The sequence below is a fragment of the Phyllopteryx taeniolatus genome, chromosome 1, assembly GCF_024500385.1.
Source record: "Phyllopteryx taeniolatus isolate TA_2022b chromosome 1, UOR_Ptae_1.2, whole genome shotgun sequence".
Lineage (NCBI taxonomy): Eukaryota > Metazoa > Chordata > Actinopteri > Syngnathiformes > Syngnathidae > Phyllopteryx > Phyllopteryx taeniolatus.
The window spans coordinates 23,658,537-23,684,836 of record NC_084502.1 but is presented as its reverse complement, the minus strand read 5'-3'; the positions used below and the strand labels follow the sequence as shown (position 1 = coordinate 23,684,836).

The 26,300-nt window shown below is 39.2% G+C and overlaps 1 protein-coding gene across 2 annotated transcripts in view; it reads left to right on the top strand.

Annotated features, from left to right (window-relative positions):
* The window catches only part of pex14 (peroxisomal biogenesis factor 14), an 84,231-nt gene that overhangs the window by 707 nt on the left and 57,224 nt on the right, over positions 1 to 26,300 (top strand). For both annotated transcript variants that reach the window (XM_061782105.1, XM_061782096.1), the window contains exon 2: positions 2,330 to 2,380. In XM_061782105.1, the coding sequence (XP_061638089.1) occupies positions 2,330 to 2,380 (51 nt within the window). The remainder of the gene's footprint in view (positions 1 to 2,329; positions 2,381 to 26,300) is intronic.

The following is a 26,300-nucleotide window of genomic DNA, read 5'->3' as shown; positions in this document are numbered from 1 at the left end:
TGTTGACCCACTTTTATAGAATGAGAACAATAAAGATTTTTTTTTTAAATTTAGAAATAGCCTCTGTAAACGCATGTACAGTAAATGACATTTTTAAACGCTGTTTCAAATGAGTTTGACATACCACCAAAAGCATATTGCTCACCTTGATGCCTGCTAACTATTGGCTGGGATTTGCTTCTGTATTTGCACTGTATTTGCTTCGAGAGTAAACTTGTGACTAGAACACAAGTGAGTAACATTTCCTGTCGCATACATATGTTCCAGTTAAGAATCACTGCTATAGACAACGGATAGCTATCCTGACAGTTAGTTTTCTTCTTAGTGTAAAATGTGTTTTGATAAAACAATGCATCCCTTGAATTTAGTTTCCATCTTTTATTTCAAAAAAGCAAATAATATTGACAATATTCCAAACATTTGCTTTTTGCCTTTTCTCCTGATTCCAAGCAAGCTTTGAAACTGTTTTTTTCTTAACTTGGAATTTTTTTTTCTTTTTAGATCGGTAGTTAGTTAGATATATAGCTAGATAGATGAAAATAAGTGCTTTCTCTTGGGGAAAAAAAATCCGTTTTAATAAAAATGTAAATACAATCCTTAATAAATGCAACAATTTAACATCATAAGATGAACCGTCAAACTGCATGGCTTAGCTGGTCCATGTAAGAGTAAAAGTAAAACCGCGCCCCATGATGCATTCTCATGGTCTTTTGTCATGTAGAGTTGCACAGGTGAGGCAAGGCCATCTTGCCAAAATATTTGCGGCTTGTAAGCACAAACCTGGAGTCAGAAGTTTCCGACATGTCAATAAAGCCCTGCTTTTGCAACGTGCAGATGAGCTCCATGTCTTTGACAGTTCTTTGACAGTGTTCAAACCAATTGACTCTGTGATTGCATTCAGCTGGGCTGCTTTCTTGTCATACGCAAAACAATGTAGAAATGATTCCACTCATGTTGTCTGTTTCTTAGTGGAAATTTAACTATCCATCAATTTTCTGAGCCGCTTCTCCTCACTAGGGTCGCGGGCGTGCTGGAGCCTATCCCAGCTAACATCGGGCGGGAGGCGGGGTACACCCTCTACTGGTCGCCAGCCAATCGCAGGGCACATATAAGCAAACAACCATTCGCACTCACATTTACACCTGTGGTCAATTTAGAGTCTTCAATTAACCTACCACACAGGTTTTGGGGATGTGGGAAGAAACAGGAGTGCCCGGAGAAAGCCCATGCAGGCATGGGGAGAACATGCAAACTCCACACAGGCGAGGCCGGGATTTGAACCCCGGTTCTCAGAACTGTGAGGCAGATGTGCTAACCAGTCGTCCACCGAAATGTAACTGTAGTTTTTGAAAACATGTCGCCAGAGGGGGTCAGAAAAGCCACTCAATATAGTGACCAAATCACTAAGTTCTCAACACTGACTTCTTTTTGTAAACTAATTCATTTCTATGCTGCTACTGTTAGGTAAGCAGTGCACGTCAGTAGGGATTTGCTTTGAACAGCAGAAGCCGCTAAATAATCGATTAAAAAAAATAAATAAAAAAATTGTCCTCAGAAACTCAAATTAATATGGTTTAACCGCCCACCCTTTCTGTTATTACAAAGGCAAAATCTTTTAATTTGATGAAGTAATAATATAATTTTGATTCCGTTAAATTTATCAATTAATTTATCAATAGTGTGTACTGAAAAAGGTTAAATCTTGATTTTGATCATGCTTAATTTTAATCATGGACATTTTGTTAGTTTGTCAACCAAGTCATTGGTCAGTACTGTAGGTTGCAAAATAATATCCATCCATCCATCCATTTTCTGAGCCGCTTCTCTTCACTAGGGTCGCGGGCGTGCTGGAGCCTATCCCAGCTAACATCAGGCAGGAGGCGGGGTACACCCTGAACTGGTTGCCAGCCAATCGCAGGGCACATATAAACAAACAACCACTCACATTCACACCTATGGGCAATTTAGAGTTGTCAATTAACCTACCATGCATGTTTTTGGGATGTGGGGAAGCCCGAGTGCCCGGAGAAAACCCACGCAGGCACGGGGAGAACATGCAAACTCCACACAGGCGGGGCCGGGAATTGAAGCCCGGTCCTCAGAACTGTGAGGCAGACGCTATAACCAGTCGTTCACCGTGCCACAAAATAATATACTGTACTATTAACAAACATCGAGTAACTCAGTCAGTGCTAAGACCATGTTTGACATGCAGTCAGTACTTTGTTTCCTTTAGTTCAGTGGCATGAACCATGACTAAGTTAAACATCCACTTCATCTGTCATCCAGCAGGTGGCACTCTAAAACTGCTTTTTGTTTACCCTTTCAGGTTGTCCTTCCTCCTGGTAATGATGTACCAGATTCCCCCAGAGAAGCACTGGTAAGGAGTCAACGTTTAATTAATTGAAAACAACTTGACTGATAAGGCAATGAGGACTAGAATCTTGAATTTTGTATACTGTCTTCCTGTAATGCAAGCACATATTAGGAGAAGAGTATTATACATTTATTTAATCTCGTATAATCAGGAAAACGCCCTGCAATGAATACATTTTAATAAATGATTGGAGTAATACTGTTAATTATGCAGCATGTCATGATTCTCAATCATGTACCTTAAAATTTCTAGTGTGCGTTACTTTTGAAAAATTAAATAGATGAATCACAGTTTGGCAAGAATGAAAATTTGCTGACTTTTGATTAAGAGTTATATTTTTATTCACTATAATAACTTTTTGGGCATCTTTTTTTCAACAATGTTGAAGGCTTTGTCTTAGCTCCCAGCCTCCCCACTGAGGAAAATATTTCCTTATTTTTTAATTATTAAAGAGATGCATAATGGCAATTTTCAAAGAATTTTTATTTTTTTTTTCACAATTGTACAGTTCCCAGGCATCTTAATATGGTAAAAGGTCTGATATTTTTCAGTCAAAATACAGGGATAGAGGATTAAGATAAAGGATAAAGAATTACAGAACACTTAACATCTACTTCCAATTCCAAACGTCCAAATTCTCTAAATTCAGCCTCTCAAAAATACATATTCTCTCATTTCTGTAGTCCTTCTTGAAAGCAGAATGATTATCTTTTCTGTTTAATCAAAATAAGACAATTGCAAACATCTGCTTTGACTTTGGAAAACAATGATGAACATGTTTACCCATTTCTGACATGATATGGACCAAACCAGTAATTGAATCATAATCAATTTATTGAAATAATAATAAGCAGTTTATTACAAAAGTAACTGTTATTTCCAAGTGAAGTATGAATAACCTGTAATTGACATGTAGTTGAACCTGAAGCAGCCTCAGACGTCTTTATCGAACTAGTAACCCTTTGCAGTAAACAGTACCCAAGAAGTAGCTCTGAATTTCAAAAACGTTAGTGAGTACGGCATCAGTTCCGCTCAAATTATAAATTGCTGTTTATTTTGGTTTTGTTTAATCATTACACAGTACTGAATGAGCAAGAATGTCTATTAAACAGGAACAGGAAAAAAAGTATTTTGCAATAAGCTTTAATGCAAAATGACATTTTTCCCCCAGATTTTTCGATGAATTGATTGTAAACATATTTTATAGCGACAGCCCGACTATTAACCTTGTTAAAATTACTGTTTTGGTGGGGCAGTTCTGTCTCATGCAAAGGAGCCACTGCTCACCCACAATAGGTCTTCTGTTACCATGATGAGTTAAGGAATCGCAACTCGGCGAGTGGCCATTTGTGCTCAAAGAGCGTCTGAAGAGAAAAAACAACCCTGAAAAAGATGACGCAAAAACATAATTTGTGTTCGTGTGCAGATCCACTCGTGGTGCGTGAAGCAGGCCAACGTTTAAGTATGTGCTGGTTATCAGACGTGAATGCTTATAATGGACTATTTTGTATACAAGAAATTAAATGGTCAGTTTTCAATATGTCCCCATTAATCCTTTCCATAAAACCTTCACCATTTACCTGTGGTTTTTCCGTCAAGGTAAAATTCCACCATCTGTTTAGAAAATTGCTGCAGTATGTTCTTCACAGCACCTCCCACTCCTTACACTTAAATGAATATTACATATTTCCAGTGTATTTCATATTTCTCAACTTGAATGTTGCACCAGCTGAATACTCTTGATGAAAAGTAAAACTCTTCTCAATAATGTAGCATCCCCACAACTGAGCAATGTAAACAGTGATGACAGTACGTAGAGTTACTAATGCAAGCGATGGATACAAGGTTGGCAACAGTTTAAGCCGCATCAGCTTTCAGTGGCGACATCACAGAGAGTTCAGTGTACATTAAATGTCCTTGTATGGGCGCACCACAGCATCCAGGTTAGGAGTGGTGTATTGTTTAACCAACATGTCTCAATGTCATTCACCATCATTCACATCCCCTCCAACCCCCCACATCATGCCTTCATGCCAAGGCTAATTTAATCCTGGGGTTATTGATTGTGGGAGCATTCTCTCAGGCTTTCTTTCAATTTACTTCAATTTCATCATCCCACTGCGCTTCAAGACAGCCTCCTCAAAAAGGGGAGAAATTCATGTTGGGAGGGTTTCATTCGAGACTGGTTGACAAGCAGACCAACGCACGCGCACGCACAACACTGCTTTCACTTGCAGTCCCTTTTCTCCTTTCTCTTTTTGATGAGCTGCTCTTTCCCAGTTAAGTGGATTATTACAGTAGGGATAATTCTTGTCACATGGCATTATTTGGATGAGGTGAATAATTGAAATTTGTGTCTGAAAGGATTTTATCTGGATGAGAGGAAAGGGAGTGCTGGCAGGGTTGGGAGGGCATTGAGCGAATGAGCAAGAGAGTGAGGGAGGGAAAGAGAGAGAGAGAGACACAGACAGACACACACATTTTTGTAACATTTATGTGCACGTGCATGTCAGACTGCAGACACCGGGTGTGTTAAGAGGTTCTGACTTAGCTCGCCCAAATCAGCAGGCCCTGGCACACTACACCATGTGGGCTTTCCTTTGTGGTAACAGGGGTCCAGTTGAGTGGGGGCATTGCCACAGCCTCGGCCACCATTTAGTCCAGAGGTACAGAGCTGAACCTGCTTTGCGAGAGAGAGAGAGAGAGAGAGAGTGAGAGAGAGAGAGAGAGAGAGAGAGGGAGAAACTGGGACTACCAGGATGTTGACTGGTGTACCAGTCGCTGCCAGCCGCTCTCGTTGCCTTTGGCACTGCTCTTTGCCCAGTACTCACCCCAGCCTGCTCTGCCTCACGCCTTTGTGCTGTCTATGCGCTTGTATGTTTTGTTTAGACTGTTTTGTTTTATGCCATTAAATTATCTTGAATGTAATTTTCTTTAATTTAACTCATTAGATTTGTATGTATGTCAATAAACAGAAATCAAAATGAAATATATGGATAATTAATTATGAGTCAACGAGGGAGTACATATTTTGGGGGACACCAAATCTCCATGAGTAATTTGTAAAGTACATTTAAGAAATAAATATTATAACAAAATAGAGACTATTTTGTTATAATATTTATTTCTTAAATGTTTACCGTGGTGACAACACAGTAAAACTGTCTTGAAACTTAAGTTGAAGGCTCATAAAGTCATACAATTCTGAATTTGACCAACATTTGAAGAAAAAAATAAATAAATGCACCTAAAGTTGTACAATCCACCATCGTGCGTGACCTTAGTAAATCTCGTAAAACCTCATACCTTTTTCCAGTCTCATCATGCATATTATCACTTTTTAACAAATGTTAAGGTAGAGGGTTTTTATTTGAAAGTAGTTTGCTTCTTTTATACACAACAAGATACTTGAGATACATCTGTAACACCAAACACCTTCACATTTGGCGAAATGTAATGTTATTGTTTTTACATAATCATACAAACAATGGTTAGCTTATTTTACAGGTGCTGTCAGTATTGGTATTGTGTAAAACATGTCTGTATAGCTTATGAAGATTTTATTGTGATGTTTGAACCCTGTGTAATATAAACTGCGTAGCCTATGTTACATTTTTAAAATGTATTTTTAGAGTAGGACAAAGGATTGTAGCAACATCCCCACTCTCGCTACAACTTCAAAAGCTCCTCTTCCCCAGGATATTTAGAGACTATGATGAAAAATTTAGCGAGCGTTAAATAAGCTGCTTTGAAGTGATCTGTTGCAGCTCAGCAGTCTCCAAATTTCTGTCGCCCTTCCGCAGCTGCCGTCATACTACAGAGGTTGTGTGTTAAGCACAGGAGCTGGCAGTGCGGGGGCACCTGGCTGGTTGGCAGGGGTTGTGTGTGCCAGCAGTAATCAGTACAGCCACAAACATCAAGGCACTACTGTTGGTACTGTCCCCTTTTGACTGAAGTTTTTCGACATCACAATAGTTTACGGCTTTCCCCCCACAAGCCATGCAGGCATGCAGATGTTCCTCATGTGTCCGCCCTGAAAAAAGATTTTTAATTTTTTTTAAATTGATGCAATTGTCTAACATAAATGTAACATAGTAGTGATATCGCTAAGTCTGAGGTCACTCTCACAGTTGTGACACAGTTCTTTTTTCTCCCTTCAGAAAGCTTCCCTTTGGACAATGGTCTTTGTGTGTATTGGTGGGACACCTAGCAATTCACAGTACTCTCTACACGAGAGTACACTCTCTTAGCGTTTGCTGGCCTTTTTATTATTAAAATTTCCTGTGCAACATCAATATACCATACCACAAACACAGGGAAACAAATCTTTTCGTACATTTCCGTTAAAGAAAGACAAACACAGAATGATCACTAAAATACTTTTACTAAAAAAGAAAATACAGTATATTGCAAATTAACAAATGAAATTCAGACAGGCTTTTTAATTGTGGTCCAACAGAATGATCACAAATGCATAAATATAGAAAACTGGCCAGGACAAAAATGATGGTCCCTGAACTTAACTCAGAGAGACTTGTGCACCTGTCGACAGGTATTTTGTCCCCCTCCTCAGGAGCAAACTGCTCCAGCTGTCTCGGTTTTGAAGTCATGCAGACTCAGCTCCTTCCACAGATTCAACAGGCTTTATAGATCAGGGCTCTACAAAATAAAACCAATGTTTTGTTCTTGGTTGTTTGTAAGCTGTGTTTTGGGTCTCTATCCTTTTGGAGAACCTATGATGTTTGGTTTAGAATGAGCTGTCTAACACTGGGCAGCGCAATTTTGCTCCAGGATGCTTTGATAGTTTTAAGATTTTATTCTACAGTCATACATTAATTGTGTAGCAAAGTAGCCCCATAACACAACCGAACCTCATCCATGTTTTACAGTAGGTACAGCATTGTGTTCTATGTGTGCTTCATTTTTGCACCCGTAAACATGCTGATGAACATGCTAAGCTGATGTCACTTGCGAAAAAGTGACCAATGTGGACTTTTTTTCTTTAACGGAAGAGTACCAATAACCTTGTCTACATGTGCAGAAAAATATACATTTGTGAGTCTTTCTAAAACTTCACAATAATTTAAAATATCGGTGCTCCATCGTAATTTGACAAAATTTAATTTTCTTGCCTGGTCACCTGTTGCAGGCAGTATTTGCAGGGGTCTTCTGCTCAAGCTCAGTTAAAAAAAAAAAAAAAGGCATTTACCCACCATACTCTCATTGCTTCGGCTGATCTACACAGTAGAGAAAGGACAGGGAGAGGCATTAGGAACCCAGTCAGACAAGGTAATTTCTTCTAAAGCAGTATTATTAGGGTTCTCTTTATTTAAACACATTCACTTTATTTTTGTATTTCTACGCTGTATTTAATATAAACTGTGTACTGCAAAGAAGCAACTTTTCTTCACCACAGTGCCATCTGATGGATCTGGTAGCTCACTGCCCCACAAAATGCAATGCAAAATTTCCACTGCCTCTGGAGCATGTTAGAAACACAGCTCTAATTCGAATTTTCTTCAAATTTTCTGATGTGTCAAAAGAATTGTTGCAAAAAATACCATGCAAGTTCTTCCCATCTTTGACAATTTATATTTCTCATTCATCACTTTTTAATATCTATTATTTCAAATTTTAGGGCTTGCAAGTTCCAACACTCTCCAAATTAATTATTTGGGAGTCACTAATGATTCTGCTTTTGTTAACTCAATTCTGTCAGGAAACTAGGCTCCCATTTAGTTAGTCAAGGGAACCTTCAGAGTTCTTTCCTTTTTCCTCTTTGCTCATTACTTTAATTGTAATTGTAATCCTTTATTGGAGTTGTCTGTCGTAAAGGAGAGTTATGGTCCGAGTGGGGGCAAGAGGCTCACAGATATTTCATGATTATTGAGGAAGATGGTCACTAGGTGGCAGGCAGTGGTTCGGCCTCTAATTACTGGGTGTGAAAGTGAAAGTGAGCAAATGTGCATGATTTCTGACACCCAAGTTGCATAAATGGGTTTACCTGTGACCTTAGATTGACTAGCTTCTGATTTAGTATTTCAGATTACAGCTCTGTATGAGCCTAGTCTCTCTTTAGAAAAGTGTAAAAGTTGTTTTTGCCAGACAACAGTCTTGCTGCCGCATGCGCCGCTTGTTTCAGTGGTTAATGATACAGGAAGGGCCCACCATTTTATTGTTGCTGTGTTGCACTAGCCCTCCCCACTCAACCCCACTTCACTCAACCCCGCAGCTACCATCCTTAGAGGACTCTGAATGAATTCTCACTGTCATGTCCAAGGACGAGTGGCACAGGGTCAGCTAATTGCTTTTATGATTATGATTTCACGTCAGATTTATCGTGCATGCTCAAAGCACATCTTGCTGCCGACGTTGGTGCCTTCAATGGGGGAAAATGAGTTTACAGCTTCTGGCTCGGACTTCTTGTTTAAGTGCAGGTCACACTTTTTGACTCATTAGGGTTGAATGCAGGGGTAGAATCACACACGCTTTTCCTTTTAAGGCTTTCTTTTTCATGTTCAACAATGCACTTCTCTTATAAAATGGCAAAAGAGGCATGACATGAGCTCAAGTTTGAAGGCATTGAATGAAGGAGTGACACAGACAAGGATTTTGTATTTTTCCAAGAACTTCTTTTTATAAAGCCATAAATCTATTCTTTGTCTCTATTTGCAGATGAAATCATTTTGCTTATTCCCCTAATAGTGTGCCAGAATTACCAGTTGTCTTCTTTTTGATGTTGGCAACTCCTTTCTGTTGGTTCCACCCGCATCATTCAAAATGATGAGCCCAGATGATTCCAGCCCAGTTTATGAATTTGATCTATTTTGTGGTTTCTGCTTGTGCAGATCTGGACTTGGATCTGCTTTGCCAACACAGCCTTTTATCTTGTCTTTTTTTAGTGAGAAAATTGAGGATCCTTTAATTCACTGAAAAGTTCACTGTATTGAAGCTGTTGTCACTTTGTGTCAACACATATATTGTGTGGATTGTGTCATCTTCTGTGGCTCTTTGGTTTGAGCAGTTATTTTTGACCTGTCTTTGACCTTGCTGGCTGGGCCACATTGTGACTAGTTACAGATGTAGCCTAGAAAAAAGGTTTTTGTCAAAGCTACTTTTACACAAAGTTCTGTTTGGCAACCATCTGTTAAGTCTGTGATTAAGCCAAATTCAATGCATTGTAATGTAGGCACAGGAATGTGTTTGTTGTGTTTTGTCTCAGCAAGATTAGGAACTTAAACAGTCTGGTAACAATGCTGTAATTTCACATTCTGCCGCATCTTGGTGAACTGTCATAGTGTGTTTATTTGAGAAATTACAGAAATATGACACTGGTTTTTATTGCAATAGTCATTTTGCTATAGTACTGTGGGAAAAGTGGCCTCACCAAGATGAGCTTCACTCCCTCTTCTGCTTTGTAATTACTTCCGCTTGATTTATCATTGTTTCTCTGTTTTTATGGTTGCAAACTGCTAGAGTGAGCGACTTGGTCGGAGAGTGGCTTGTCTCCTTGCAGCGAGGTCGGAAATCTCCTGATGAATTGGAGATGTCTCCGCTGTCAAGACTGCTCACATCGTTCTCAGCCTCCAATGTCACTTTCAAAGCATAATTACACAAGTTGTGTTGATTAGTATGAGAAGCAATTACGCCTGCTTTCCGCCGCAAAATGCGAATGTTAAAGCGGTTGATTGACAGGAAGCATCCTCACTTTAATAGGTAAATGACTATGGTAATTCAGGTACTGAGACCTTTTGATTTGTCAGCATATTTCTCACTTTTTTGGTGATGTCATCTGAGTTTGATTGAACATCCACCCATCCAACTGTGCCATAATTCTCCCCTTCTCAATCTCTCTGTCTGTCTCCAGTAACTTCTCCCATGTTGGGGATGTGTGTGTTAAAAGCTGACACCATACCAAAACAATGCTGCCGCTGCTTTTTCCTCATATGTAACTAGTGTGGAAAACAGGGGGGAAAAATGTGATTGCCCTGTGATTTAAGCACTCTATTAAAATGTGTTTTAGGCTCTCCTGCTTTTGAAATCAAAGAAATTATTTGTAATTGACCCTTCGGGTTACCCCCCATTTCATCTGCATTCACCTAAGTTATTATCTGCTACTTTGTAGGCAGCACCCACAAAGTGCCAGATATTTTCTCCAAATGCTGGCTTTCATTCAGTGCATTTTGTAAACCTCACTTCTGAAAAGGCTGCCCAGTCTAATTATGTAAATCATAATACTGCCTTTTGGGCATGATTTTAATTCAATAACCATATTTCCTGTTAAGGATACGATATAGATGAGCTTTGTGAAAAATAAAATAAAGTATGCGTATGATTTACTCTGTAGGTATCCGAATTAAGAGTGAACATTTAAATCATGTTGACATTCAATTGGCTTAGCCACCAATATCATATTTCTTTCTTTGTTAACCGAAGTTGGTCTAATCAAGTAATTCCTTGTTTGTCTTGGTAGCCCCCTTTAGAATCAAACATGCATAAATAATATTAAAATAATTTGCTCTTGTACTCACTTCCTGGGTGTAATTTATATAGATTGGACGAAGACTGCATTGTGGAAAAAGCAAAAGTTGACAAAATGCCCCTTTGTCACTTCGAATAAATGTTGGAATGTAAATTATGAAGTTATGCTTCAGACGTCAATGCACTTTATACCAGTTGTTTAATGTAATCAGCCTATCCATCCATCCATTTTTTTGTACCGCTTATCCTCACTAGGGTCGCGGGCGTCCTGGGGCCTATCCCAGCTATCTTTGGGCGAGAGGCGGGGTACACCCTGAACAGGTCGCCAGCTAATCACAGGGCACACATACACAAACAACCATTCGCACTCACATTCACACAATTTAGAGTCTTCAATCAACCTACCATGCATGTTTTTGGGGATGTGGGAGGAAACCGGAGTACCCGTAGAAAACCCACGCAGGCACGAGGAGAACATGCAAACTCCACAGAGGCGGGGCCGCCGTAAACAGCCTACTTCAATATATTAAGGGGCTGACTGTTTTTCAATCAATGAACAGAAGTTCTATATGTGCAACAATCTACCAGTACTTGTCTGAAAGCATTGGAATGTTTTATTGCAGGAAAGCAAACATGTACACTAATAGTATACTTTATTAATAAGGAAGTGACTAATTGTTCCATCAAGTCTGTAATAGCAGTTTAATAGAATATGACACCAAGAATGTATTACACATTTTACTTTTATTGGACTTAGAGTAAAATTACATTTATTAGGGATTTTCTAAATATATATTATATATATATTTTTTCATTATTATAATTTTTGTTTTTTTTTAGGTTAATTGCCTTCCTCCAACAAGGTTTTTCTGAGAGAGTGGCAAAAATAGTAAGGGCTATTAATTAATGTGTCAATTATCTGGTTTTGTTTAAAAAATAATGAAAGCAAAATGCTAATGGCATTTCATTGTTTCTTAGTGTATGGTGTCCTGAGATTGTGGCTTTATCTGTGGAATCTAAACTAGTGATAGTGAGCGCTAATAAATTAGGGTAACAAAAAAAACGAAACCCATAATCATTTTAAAATAAATCATCTTAAAACTAAACAGCACATCACATCTTCAAAAATATAACATTAAAAAAAAAATGTTGTCTAGTTAAAAATGAAATTAAAATTCTTTGTGTATATATTGTTTTTTTCTGCATGAATAAAATGTTTTAACCTTTTGTCCAAAATGGAATCTTGAAGCATCTTTAAGGACTAGCCAATTCGCTCTCTTCACAGTTCTCTGCAGGATGCACTTTTCAACTATTATATACACCTTCTATCTTTGCGATTAAACTTTAGCCATTTGTGTTTGTGTCGTTCTGTTTTTTAAAGTGAAGCGTTACGTCTGGCACAAGTGTCGATCAGGAGTGAAACAGCCTGGCACCCCGTAAAAGCAACCATGCCCTCTGGATCGCCCAACAATTATTCAACATCTAGGTTTCCCTATCATTGCCCTATTGTCAAGACTGTCAATGTCTTGTTAATGCTGTGATTAACATGAATATTGCATTTGTTTTCGGCAGCAGTTCTCTTGGCACCGGTATTTTGCTTTCTCTTTGATTAGAATCATAGTTGACTGCGTGCATCGTAGCTGCCATGAACTTCAGAGCAATCCACATTGTATTTATTGCACTAGCTCTGCAATAAATATAACCTGGATTCTTTTTATGGGTGGTTCTGGCTGCCTGCAATCTAATGGAAGGAATGGAAAGAGTGAAGCGCTCTTTGGTTGTCCCCAAAGCCCAAACACGACTTGGTAACAGAATGTTGCTGACATGTCTCCTCTTTTGAGTTGTCCTTGTTCATGTTGTCTGTCTCAAAACTTCCTTTTCGCAGTCGAAAGTGGTTTTAAGTATCACCGCAATTAGAAAATGGGAAGTGAGTTAAATGGAGAGACAGGGCATCGACATTTCTTTTTGTGTTAAGGTCGAGAGAAAATGTTGGAACAGGTGTGTCTCTGTTGCTGAGCTGCTGGCCAACTCTGCCCCTTTGGTGTAACACACCACCCTGTGTTTTGCTGTTCTTAGTCCTGCCATTCTTTTTGGACCTGTTTAAATGTGTTGGTTCTCCCATCATCGCCACAAGATTTGTCTTCTTGCCTTACTGTTGTTTTTAGCTATGAATATTTATGGCACATTTCTCCCTGATTACTCATTACCCCTCTTACTTATTTTTATTTATTTAATTTTATTTATTTATTTATTTTTTATATATTTTTTTTTTTAGTAGATATTTTTTTTTTGTAGGTTCTCTGTGGATTCTGTGACAGTTAAATTTTGGATAGTGCTATACGGGAAGTCCTCGAGTTACGACTTACTCGACCTACGACGTTTCGACTTTACGACGCCCGTGCCTCGTCCGCCATTTTGTCCCAGCACCATAGTGTTTCTACTTAGCTAGTGCATAGTGCTTGTCTGTGTTTGTGTGCCTTTTTTCACACTCTCAGCAGTAATGGTAAGTACAGCATCTTATTTTGTTATTTTAATGTATTTTAGTTTCTTTATACGAAGTGTTAACCTTTCCCGCTATGATCACCTGATCGTGGTCGGGAGACGCAGGAGAGAACTCCCTTCTCTCGTTGCACAGCTGAGCTGGGTGGCGGCAACCATAAAGGCACGAAGCACCGATTTGCTGCTTTAATGGCTTTATTAGCTCCTCTGCACATTCAACGTCAACGGGTCCTCCGCTAATCGCTACTCTTCCCCGGTCGCCGTCACTACACTTGCTACTGTACACACTCGCACCGGCGCGCACTCCTTCCTCCTTCACAGTCCCGCCGGACGACGCCTGCGCAGTCCCATCTCACTCACACATCGACGCACACGCCCACACACACTGAGCTTGCTGTCACAATCATGTGGGACAATACCCTTAACAGAAGTATTTCGCCGTAAATTTAGACTTTAACGGTGAAATCCGACTTACGCGGAAATTCGTGTTACGTCGCCACCGTAGGAACGGAACTCGTTCGTAAATCGAGGACTTCCTGTATACTGTCTAGAGCAGGGGTCCCCAAAGTTTTTCCTGTGAGGGCCACATAACATTTCCCTTCTCTGATGGCATTTAAAGATCTTAAGAATACACAGACACAATTAACAACACTGCCATATTCTATTTATTAAGAATGTTTCAAATTTGAATTTTTTATTTGTTATTTTTGTTATTTTACTTATTTATTTATTTATTTTTGCATTTTATAGATCAGAATGGGCAGAATCTTAAATAGTAAGTTGGTTATGTTTGAGAGGGGACTAATTTCAGTTACACACCTTTTGGGCTGAGCTATTTTAAAAAAATCAAAGTTGTCTTTTAAAAAAGGTCCTAAAAAGTAAGAAGTACTCTTTTTTTTATAATTAGATTTCTCTTTAGAAATACTCAACTTTTCCTCTTTTCTCCAGTCATCCGTATTTATCACTCTTGTCCTACTATGCTGCACAACTTAAAAATTGGGTCTGAACTTCTGAGAAAAGATGTATTGTGCTATGTGTCATGTATAAACAAAATGCTACACTTTTGTCTTTATGCAGTTTTACAACCATGAGATCATCAGTGTGCAGCCTGACTGGTTCTGATAGGTTGAAATGAAGAATGATTTGATGTGACGAGCTGTCGTGTCTGTGCACGCTAGCGGGGCTTAAATAGAAGAAAGAGAACTTCTAATTTTGTGAGCCTGATGATTGTCACTTTCCTATGATGTCAGTACCGCACTCCTACAATGTTCTTCCTATTCCTGTAGGTCAGATCCTCACAAATAGCTCCAGTGTAGTAGTTTACCAACATTTTTCTTGAATCTGTACTCTTTGTCTTCTGCCACCTCTGATGGTGATTGGGATTCTTACTTTTCTGCCGATGTAGATATGCCATTGTTTTGGTGCGTCTAAATGTTTCTGACAGGTCTATGCCAAAGACAAGCCACAAGGGTACGGCCATGCTTTCCTCACCCCTTGGAAATACATGTACCACCTTTAACCAGTAGATGGGGATGTTAATCCTCTCTGGATCCACTCTGGCCTCAGCACACATCTTGTGACACTATCCTCCCCTGCTCCATCCATGGATCCTCAGAGAGGAAAGGGAGCTCTCACCCATGTTCAGAGGGTCATGCCACCAATTCCTGCCCCCACATCCCCCTTTTTGAAGACCATGAAATTGGTGATCCAGGACACACGATTAGCGCGCTCGGCCTATTGACTGGCGAGGGGGTTGACGTGTGATTATAATGTCACGGGAATGTCACAATCTGTCTGGTTGTCTTTGTGAGCACTATGTTGTAGGGTTGGCACAGTGTACCCAAGAAATAATAATTTGATCAATAAAAGGACACTTCTCTCTACTGTCACTGGCCTCTCTATTGTAGTTTTATTGGTCAATTTGGCAGGCAGCAGGATGGCACACACAAGCCAACTTCAGTGTTCGTCTGTTTGTGTGGTTAGAAGATAGGCTTGTCACAGTAAGTTGCCTGTGACAAAGGCCTCTGTCCTCCCGACACCACAACACAACTTCTGTGGTGTGTCTGTTGGACACAAGCTTCTCCATGTTTGCTGCTGGTGCCGCTTGAATTTTGCCTCAATCAACTAATTGAATGTGAAAGCCCGCTGGGCCTTGACAATATGAAGGACAACGCACGGTGCAGGGTCTGTCTTAAGCAAAGCATTTGTGGTTTTATCTGGCTGCTTTACCACCTAATTTTCAAGTAATCAGACCTGATCAAATCAAAATATTTGTGACTGCTTAAAAAAAAAAGTGCACATTTTTGACTATGCCGGCCAGCATGATCATTCCGGTGAAAGCATTTTTTTACTTTACCTTAGAACTTCCAGTCATTAAACCTGATCAAATACTTAAAAATATGTTTTTTTGTACATGATTTACCAAGTATTACTAACTTTGAGTGTGTGTTTTGAAATTGAAAAATGTATTCCATCAGGTTAAATAAATATTTGTTTAAGGAGTTAATCAACTTTGTTTTGATCACTGTTCTGCAAAGCTTCCCTCATGTAGCGCATGTGTGCACATAATAAACAGAACAAAAATCATTTGACCATAGATCTCAAAAGTTTTGTTAATGCATTCTGACTTTGTATAGGTTTTTCATCTGTTGTGCATGTGTGTGCTAAAGCTGTATTTAGGGTACATTCCACTGATCTAAAGTTACAGTGGTATGTCTGTTCCCTTTGCTGATGAGCACATTCTGTTTGTCACAGAATTTCATCATTGACTATTTTGGGGGGAGAAAAACAAAATGGAAAGCTTCAAATTACAGGAAAGAGACACTGCATTAAAGAACAAAAGAGATCAATGGTACAGTACATTAAATTTTATGAGAATGAAAAAAATGAACTAATTATAATTGATTACTCTTTGTAAATGTGTTTCTGAATTAAATTATTGTATGAAAACATTTTGACCAATTGAGGAGCTGAGGAAGTATCCATTACTGGATTGCAGCTGAGAAGAGGCTGGAATGTTTTGTGGTGGCTAAGTAGTTTGTTGTGCTCCACAGAAACTCCCCTCTCGCACCCCCGACTGTTAAAGTGCCATGGGTTAATCTCTTTTGATCCTCATATCTCAGAGCAGCACCAGACTCATGGTTTGAGCCATTTACCGAATTAAAAGGAATTTGTGATCTATTTAAGCATTTTTGTCCAAATCTTATGAAGTCTTCCTTCTTTATCCATCGAGCCTCTGAGCCACACTGGGGGCATCCTTATCTAAACATTCATGTGTCTCACTAGTTTAGAGAGCGCATACCTAACACAATGTGCCCAAATTGCAGTTGCATACTAAAGAATGTCAGGGCCGAGTTACACACGACTGTTCTGAGACAGATACAAATTTTGACACCTTGGCCTTTCAGTACATCAGTGTTTTTGTGAGTAAAAACCTAAACATTTTTTAAAACGCCAGGCTTTTTGTTCCTTTGTTAAACGTTCACACTTCAGGTGTTGATAATCCCAAATTTTTTTTGTTTATATCTGATATTTGTGTATGTGGTTGTTCACACTGCGATTGGCTGGGTTCCAGTCCACCGTGTACTCTGCTTCTCCCCAAAGTCAGCTGAGATAGGCTCCGGCACACCTGTGACCCAATGAAGAAAAGCAATATAGAAAATTGATGGCTGGGTGGTTATTCACATTACTTTTCAAATGTGACTGCTCTATGGCCTCAAAGACAATGCCTTGAAAAGGTGCAATATAAATTGCATGCATTATTATTATTATTATTATTGTTATTATGGCGGCGGCATGGTGGACAACTGGTTAGAAAATTTGCCTTACAGTACTGATGACCAGGGTTCAAATCTGGCCTCGCCTGTGTGGAGTTTGCATGTTCTTCCTGTGCCTGCTTGGGTTTTCTCCAGGTAATCCGGTTTCCTCCCACATCCCAAAAACTTGCGTGGTAGGTTAATTGAAGACTCTAAATTGCCCCTAGGTGCGAATGTGAGTGCGACTGTTTTTTTTGTTTATTTATATGTGCCCTGCGATTGGCTGGCGATCAGTCCAAGGTGTACCCTGCATCTCAACCGCAGTTAGCTGGGATAGGCTCCTGCATACACGCGACCCTTGTGAGGATAAGCGGTGTAGAAAATGGATGGATGGACTATTAAGATCGGTTTCATCTGCTCCGTCTAGCATCACGCAAAATGACCCCATTTTTCAAAAGATTACTCAACATGCTGAATGAATATTTTGCTGAATAACGTCAATAGTATTATTCAAGCAAATTCCTCCATGTCAATACATGAGTTCAAAGTGGACTGATGGTCTCATGCATATCTTCACTAATGTTACTTCATGCTCATTCTTTGGTTGCAACTACAAGTATGGCTGGGATAAAAAAAATCTAATTACTTGGATTAGTCGACTTCAGAAATAGCTCGACACTAGACTTTACACCGATCTGATCGGCTTGATTGGTATCGGCTTTGTCATAATTCGCCGATCATTGATCGGCTCCGCAAAAGACATTTAGTCCGCGTCGCCGTTGTATACAGTATATTTGAATCCAAAAGAGAGTTTATTTTTAGCCTTGTCACATCTTTTGACGTTATTTAGGTAGGTTGAGGTATGTTCACGTACTTTTAATACGATATGGCTCACAAGCAGCCAACAAAACGTTATGTAGCCTAGCAAGCTAGTGCTAGCACTAATGGTTGTACAACCCGAATTCCAATGAAGTTGGGACATTGTGTTAAACATAAATAAAAACAGAATTTAATTGAATACACTACAAAGATAAGATATTTAATGTTCAAACTGATAAACTTTATTATTTTTAGCAAATAATCATTAACTTCGAATTTTATGGCTGCAACACGTTCCCAAAGAGCTGGGACAGGGTCATGTTTACCACTGTGTTACATCACCTTTTCTTTTCATAACATTCGTTTGGGAACTGAGGACACTAATTGTTGAAGCTTTGTAGGTGGAATTCTTTCCCATTCTTGCTTGATGTACAGCTTCAGCTGTTCAACAGTCCGGGGTCTCCGTTGTCGTATTTTACGCTTCATAATACGCCACACATTTTCAATTGGAGACGGGTCTGGACTGCAGGCAGTCCAGTCTAGTACCCGCACTCTTTTACTACAAAGCCACGCTGTTGTAACACGTGCAGAATGTGGTTTGGCATTGTCTTGCTGAAATAAGCATGGGCGTCCATGAAAAAGATGTTGCTTGGATGGCAGCATATGTTTCTCCAAAACCTGTATGTACCTTTCAGCATTAATGGTGCCTTCACAGATGTGTAAGTTACCCATGCCATTGGCACTAACACAGCCCCATACCATTACAGATGCTGGCTTTTTAACTTTGCGTCCATAACAGTTTGGATGGTTCTTTTCCTCTTTGGCCCGGAGGACACGACGTCCACAATTTCCAATAACAATTTGAAATGTGGACTCGTCAGACCACAGAACACTTTTCCACTTTGCGTCAGTCCATCTTAGATGAGCTCGGGCCCAGAGAAGCCGGCGGCGTTTCTGGGTGTTGTTGATAAATGGCTTTTGCTTTGCATAGTAGAGTTTCAAGTTGCACTTATGGATGTAGCCCCGAACGGTATTTACTGACATTGGTTTTCTGAAGTGTTCTTGAGCCCATGCCGTGATATCCTTTACACATTGATGTCGGTTTTTGATGCAGTGCCGCCTGAAGGATCGAAGGTCACGGGCATTCAATGTTGGTTTTCGGCCCTGCCGCTTACATGCATTGATTTCTCCAGATTCTTTGAACCTTTTGTTGATATTATAGACCGTAGATGATGAAATCCCTAAATTCCTGTAGCAATTGTACATTGAGCAACATTGTCCTTAAACTGTTCGACTATTTTCTCACGCACTTGTTCACAAAGAGGTGAACCTCGCCCCATCTTTGCTTGTGAATGACAGAGCAATTCAGGGAAGCTCATTTTATACCCAATCATGGCACCCATCTGTTCCCAATTAGCCTGTTCACCTGTGGGATGTTCCAAACAGGTGTTTGATGAGCATTCCGCAACTTTCTCAGTCTTTTTTACCACCTATCCCAGCTTTTTTGGAATGTGTTGCAGCCATAAAATTGTAAGTTAATGATTATTTGCTAAAAACAATAAAGTTTATCAGTTTGTACATTAAATATCTTGTCTTTGTAGTGTATTCAATTAAATGTCGGTTGAACATTATTTGCAAATCATTGTATTCTGTTTTTATTTATATTTAACACAACGTCCCAACTTCATTGGAATTGGGATTGTACATAAACATGCCGGCGTTATGTTGAATCATGCTTTAAAGCTTCAGTGTGTATGAAGTAATTTTATTACAATAAAGTAATTTAATTACAGTAAGTTAGCACGCATTATTTCTGTCATGTTGTAATGTTGGTTTGACCTGACTGATTAGAATACATGACCTGACTAGAGAATATTTTTGTGGATACTAAGTATACAGTACACAAGTATATACATTAAAAGTCATTTAAATAAATATTGCTCCATCTTGTGATCGGATGTTTTTTTTTTTTTTTTTTTTAACTCGCTGATCGGTGATCGGCCCCAAAAATCCTGATCGTCTAAAGCCTGTCGACACATACTGTATCTCAGCCTTAAAGCTTCGCCGGTGCCATACAAGCCACCTTCCACACAGACATATCCACATATACCTCCATACTGCTGTGTACTGACACACAAGCCGAGTGAATCCTCACTAAGCCTTGTTGCATGCACTGATGAAGCCTTATCGGATGAGAGGCGAAACGTCTTCTAAGACAAACAGAAGAGTTGCGATAGATTCAATGCCCTGTGAATGAAATGACCTGGATGAATGCGAATATTCACAGGCAATAGGTCATGTACTTTAGTCATCAATTCTTTTTTTCGTGAATTTATTTGTTATGGGGGATTTTAGAGATGTTTGAAGTGCTCATTCCATGTTTTTTTGTTTATAAAATTCCACCAAGATGGCGGCCACTTGTCACGTTGCTACTACAAGTACGGAGTGTTGCTAGAAAGCAATGGGATTAAAATAATAATTTAAATTGATAAAAGTTAAGAAAGATTGCAAGCTGGATTCAACCCCCAATTCCAAGTAAAAACATTACTCACTATTTGCTACTATACTATTACATATGTTGCAGCTTTTGGCCACTCTCCTATTGCTGATCAGTGGACATTTATAATTATGGTTTTTTATGGAGGAGCGGCAGCTACCTCTGTTTTGAGGTGTGTGTGTGTGTGTCTCCTTTGTCAGCACCTCTTCTCAAGAATCTCAAGGCAAGACATGCTTCTCTTGCGCCACATAGCTTTGAGCTAGCACATTGAAGTTGGGCTGTACTGTCTGTACTGCTTCCTCCAGCGTAGAAATGTGATGGGAGATTGATATTAGCAGTCGACTCTGCTGTTTGGACTGAAGTCTCATCTTCACAATCTTCACTATACACAGTCATCCACGTGGCCAACAGTAGTGTGACAGGAGAGCGTAGTACGTACTTGACAATGGTGGACACTGCAAATGGATTCACTGTTGTTGTCTTCATCTGTTGGTTTACTAGTTTGAGCTAATGCTTTGTTGCCAGCTGAACTGAGGTATCCTCTTGAGGTATCCTGAAGTCTCAGGCAATATGCTGACATTTTGCATGATACTTTTCAAATTTTAAATGCTCCCCAAATTAGGTTTTGAAGAAAAAAAATAAATAAATGCCCGTAACTTACATAAAACTTGAATGTGCTGAAAATACACCATTCACCTCTTCCCCCCCCCCCTCTTACAATCAAGGTTGTAAGATAACTTGACTCAGGAAACCAAATCATTATGCATAGGTACATTTGAAAGAAAAACTTTTCTTTTATTATAATAAATACTGTATCACCTTTCTCATTTCTAGGGAGTGGCCTTCAGTATGATATATTCAGATCTATTCTTTTTTTTTTTTTTTTTTTTTTTTGACTGTTTCATAGTCCTTGGTGAATCAACTCTACCTTACTCCTTTGTTTTTCTTACCACCCACTTTCCATGTTTGTGATGATAGAGTGCTGATTGGCAAATTAAGGCCGGACTCCCCTGTGTGGAGTTTGCATGTTCTCCCTGTGCCTGCGTGTGTTTTCTCCGGGTACTCTGGTTTCCCCCCACATTCCCAAAACATGTGTGGTAGGTTAATTGAAGACACTGAATTCCCCATAGGTGTGAGTGTGAATTGTTTGTCTGTATCTGGCCAGTTCAGGGTGTACCCCGCCTCGCGCCCAGTGTTAGCTGAGATAGGCACCAGCACGCCCGCGACCCTAGTGAGGATAAGTGGTACGGAAAATGGATGGATGGATGGAAAGTTTGGCCACTATATGCAATCTGAAGGGAGGGTACAAAACTAAAATTTCCATTTGGCTCCCCTTTCAAAAATTGCATCATCCCTGTTTGATATCTTGACTGCAGCCTTCCTGGCCTGGGGCTTTGACACTGATACACTGTTCTATGTTATTTTTAAACCTAAATGTCAATTGGGTTTTCCATTGTGTGTTTCATGTATTGAAATGTTGACTTTGACCTTTTAAATTTCAAACGTTGGGCATCATTCAATAAAAATTGACCACATTCTAAGCGCACAGGACAGACAAATTCCACCAAGGTTATTTAGCCCTTTTGCTTTCCAGCACTGTTAAAAAGTATATAGTTAAACTGTTTTTCAGGAACTGCAGAGTTTTGGTAAGTTTTACCTATTTTCTCCCAAATGATATACTGTAGATGCAGGTGCTGAATATTACACAGTCTTTGTAAAATTTTTAGTTTTAGTACTAAAAAGAGCAGTACTCAAAGTGAAACTAAGGTTTTTATTTTTTAATACACGGTTAATGTTGAAATAGTTAAACAATAGTCGCACTGTTGGTGTAACATATAGTGTCCAAGTGGAGTGTGCACCTCGCTTCCTGATATCTAACAGGGTCAATAATTCTCTATAGCTGCTCCCATGAGGCATTGCTTTCCCTGCTAAAGGTCATATTAAGGTGGGAACAATGTCACAATTAGAGGGGCAGTCAAAGCCCTTCTTTTAAAAAGATTAAAAAAGCACTGTCTGCCAAATCAACCAGTGAGGCGAGTAAAGGAAATACAATAATTTAATTAAAACTTAATTTCTTTTTAGCTGTGCTCTTGTATCAGGAAAGCATTTGGTTTAGTCATACAAGACAGCTTATGATGAAAGCATCAAATTAATAAAGAGCTTCATTTTTCGCTGTCTCTCACATTCTCTTGCTTTTGGTCATCCTAATTTGTGTTTAGGGGTGGAAATGTGATACTATTCTAACACAATTTTTGTCCATGTCTATCAGTCTATTATCATATAAGGGGCACTTTTCCACAAATGTACAGGCCAGGGCAATTGGGAATTAATTGATTCACACTGAGACCGAATCCTATACCTGCTAATGATTTCCTTTTAGCCCCCTCCATTGCACCTCCCACCTAAACTCGACTTACATCATGTCCTCCGAATAAAGAAAAGTATATTTGTAGAGTAGCTCTCACAAATTAATGAAAATTATTATATATGACTTCCTTAAAATGCTGCTCTAAAATGTGTAATTATGCAAAAGGTAGGTGTTTGTATGTTGCAAATTGCAATGCTTAAATTGGCGAAATACAATTTTATTCAGGGTCTGTTGCACTGTAAAAGGCAAAATACAATTAGATTCAGTCAAATCATCCAAATAACTTCATACTGACCAGTCTGTCATCACTATTCTATTTCAATTTGAGATTCATGCTTATTTCACAGTGACAGTATTTCTGAAACTGTAACCCTAAAATAAATTTGTGTGTTTTATAGTTAAATGCATTTACTGGATATAGCTAAAATATGAGGTGTATCACAAAGGTTCCAGGACTTGTCTCAAAAAATAAATAAATAAATAAAACAACATTAAAACCCAAACTGCAAGTTTTCCCCATCAGTGTGGCTTAGGCCTGTGATTCTGTTGTCACTATGGGCCCTTATTTTCCTATTATTGCTAAGTTGTAACCCACTTTTACAGAAGTAAAGAACCATAAAGAAAAAACAAACAGCCTTTGAAAACATATTTTTAACTGAGGTTGCATGAAAATGTGGCAGAAAATGCTGATAAAAAGGGTGTTGGACTGCAGGAGGATTACTTCAAAGGGGAGAAATGTAGTTATAATTTGAAAGTTATCTATTGTGAGACCAGACCTGGAAAGTTTTTGACAAACTTTGTACACAACTGCTTACATGGATTCCCCCGCCATGTGGTCTGAGCATAAATATATTTTATTGTCATTTAACACAAATAAACACATCAGATTAGTAGTTTTGTGAAGTGTAGCGTAAGTCTTGTCCGATTCAAACTCAATAACATAGCTGTAATCCTGTTCACTCATCAACTTCACTCACAGTAAGTGTGTTGGTTAATGGTCTCTGCTCCTCTGATTGAGTTTTTGCCTCTTTTTCAGGTTCACCTCACACTTTAATGGAGATCTAGTTTGCAATGATTATTTCTTTCAACATGGAGCACTTTGGTGCATGAGCAAGTAAAGCTTAACAAAAAAAAGAACAAAAAATATATATTGTTAAAATACAATTAAAAAAACACATACTGTTTTCATTATCAGTGGAAATTTTAATAATTGTATTCTTATGTTTGCCTGTCTCTCCGAATCTATAGTATATTGTTATCCACCCCACCCACCTAAAAGCCCAGTTTGCTACCCATCTATAAGTCAATAACAAGACTAGACTCAAATCTGTGCAATGTGGTTATAATTGAGATGTCTGGGTGGAACTTGTTTAAAGCTTCTATGTCATCTGCTAAGAAGTGCACTTTTCCTTTCCCTAAAGATCTACCGCTAACCAAATGGACATGTGCCTTATGAGTTTGCCGCTGAGCTACCCGTGGTCCTTCCAAAAATGTTGTGCTTATGACTGTTAATATTAACATGACCACAAATGTTATTAATAATATTGCATTGCTGCGGTGAGGCGATGTAAAAAAGATTTGCCTATTCAGCATTTTCTTTCTCTATTAGGTCATTCACTCCATATAGTGTCTGTGTCACTCTAATATACATTTTAGAAGATTATGTTTTACTTGCTTGAATGGCTTTGTTTTGCCATCTGAGCTGTATTTCTGGAGGTGTTTTGCCTTTATCTTTTGGCCCACATTAAGGTGGGGTATTGGGTTTTTAGTATTGTCCTTTATCTGCTTGTGAATGAAGGGTTTGGGTGACATGCTGTATTCCCTGGGGACCTAAAAAGTCTTAAATTTCATTTTTCTAAATTAAGTCTTTAATTATCCATAAAGGTGACAATCATTCAATCTGTCGTTCAAAGGTCACAAACACAATAAACCAGAAAATAATTTGACAAATTTGTAATTAGTGTGGAGTCAGTATAAAAATGTTTGATATGCTGGTAATATAGAAATATATTATAGTTAAAAATAATTGGTGATGAAAGATTCCATTCTGGACACTCCTAATTTAGAATTTTCTTTTCACAAAACCTAAATATCTCCCATGCTGCAACAGTCATCCAAGTCCAATTTTTCAAAAGGTTATTAAAAGATTTAAAATTTTAGGGAGCCGCGCTTCTGCCTCCGCTCACTCCGTAGGCCTTGCTGGATAGCATTCGGAGGCTAGTAAATGCTTGAGTAGAGTCAGTGATAAAATACATCGTAAATAAATCGTAAGTGCTATTGACTATTTTTGGCGTTGAAGGTCCATCCATCCATTTTCTGAGCCGCTTCTCCTCACTAGGGTCGCGGGCGTGCTGGAGCCTATCCCAGCTGTCATCGGGCAGGAGGCGGGGTACACCCTGAACTGGTTGCCAGCCATTCGCAGGGCACATAGGAACAAACAACCATTCGCACTCACAGTCATGCCTACGGGCAATTTAGAGTCTCCAATTCATGCATGTTTTTGGGATGTGGGAGGAAACCGGAGTACCCGGAGAAAACCCACGCAGGCACGGGGAGAACATGCAAACTCCACACAGGCGGGGCCGGGGATTGAACCCGGGTCCTCAGAACTGTGAGGCTGACGCTCTAACCAGTCGGCCACCGTGCCGCTGGCGTTGAAGGTGAATAACTTTAGTCAGTTTATGTGTACCCTGCGATTGGCTGGCGACCAGTTCAGGGTGTACCCCGCCTCTTGCTCGAAGATAGCTGGGATAGGCTCCAGCACGCCCGTGACCCGAGTAAGGATAAGCGGTACAGAAAATGGATGGATGGATATCCTGAACTGTCGTTAGCCGATCCAGCTGACTAGCTGCGTTTTCGCAACCGCTGACAGCACCTCAGCTAGCTCCTCTGTTGGCTTGTACTGTTAAGCGAGTTCGTGGCTCCGTAGGCCGCTGGTTCTTAGCCACATAGCCCTCCGAGGCTAGTAAACACTCCCGATTAGTCAAAACTATGAACCCAAACTCACTGAATGATCGTACAGTACTTCAAGCAAGTGTTGGCTATCATATACTGATTTGCTGTGGATATATATTTTCTATTTTTCACATGATAGGTGAAAAATTTGGGTTAAAATATCTGTAACTGTCACAATCTAATGCAGCCATGTGCAGTACGCTGATTTCATGGCAGTCCAATGCAAATGTAATCCAAACAACAATAATTCTTAATCTTGAATAGGAAAAATCACATCAATGATAACTTTTACTTATGAAGAACAACTTTACTCAATAATGAAATAAAATCAGCAGTGAACTTGCAGGCCAAACTTCACCAATTGATGTTAAAATATTATAGCATTATACTTTGGACAACTGACAAAGTAATTGTGTATCTTAAATATGCAAACTAGAAATACATTGACTAAAGAACACCCATCCTTTAGATATGTATGAACTTGTACATCGGACTTATCCCAACTTAAATTCTGTAGTAACAGTCAGACAGTAACACTAATTTCTGCTG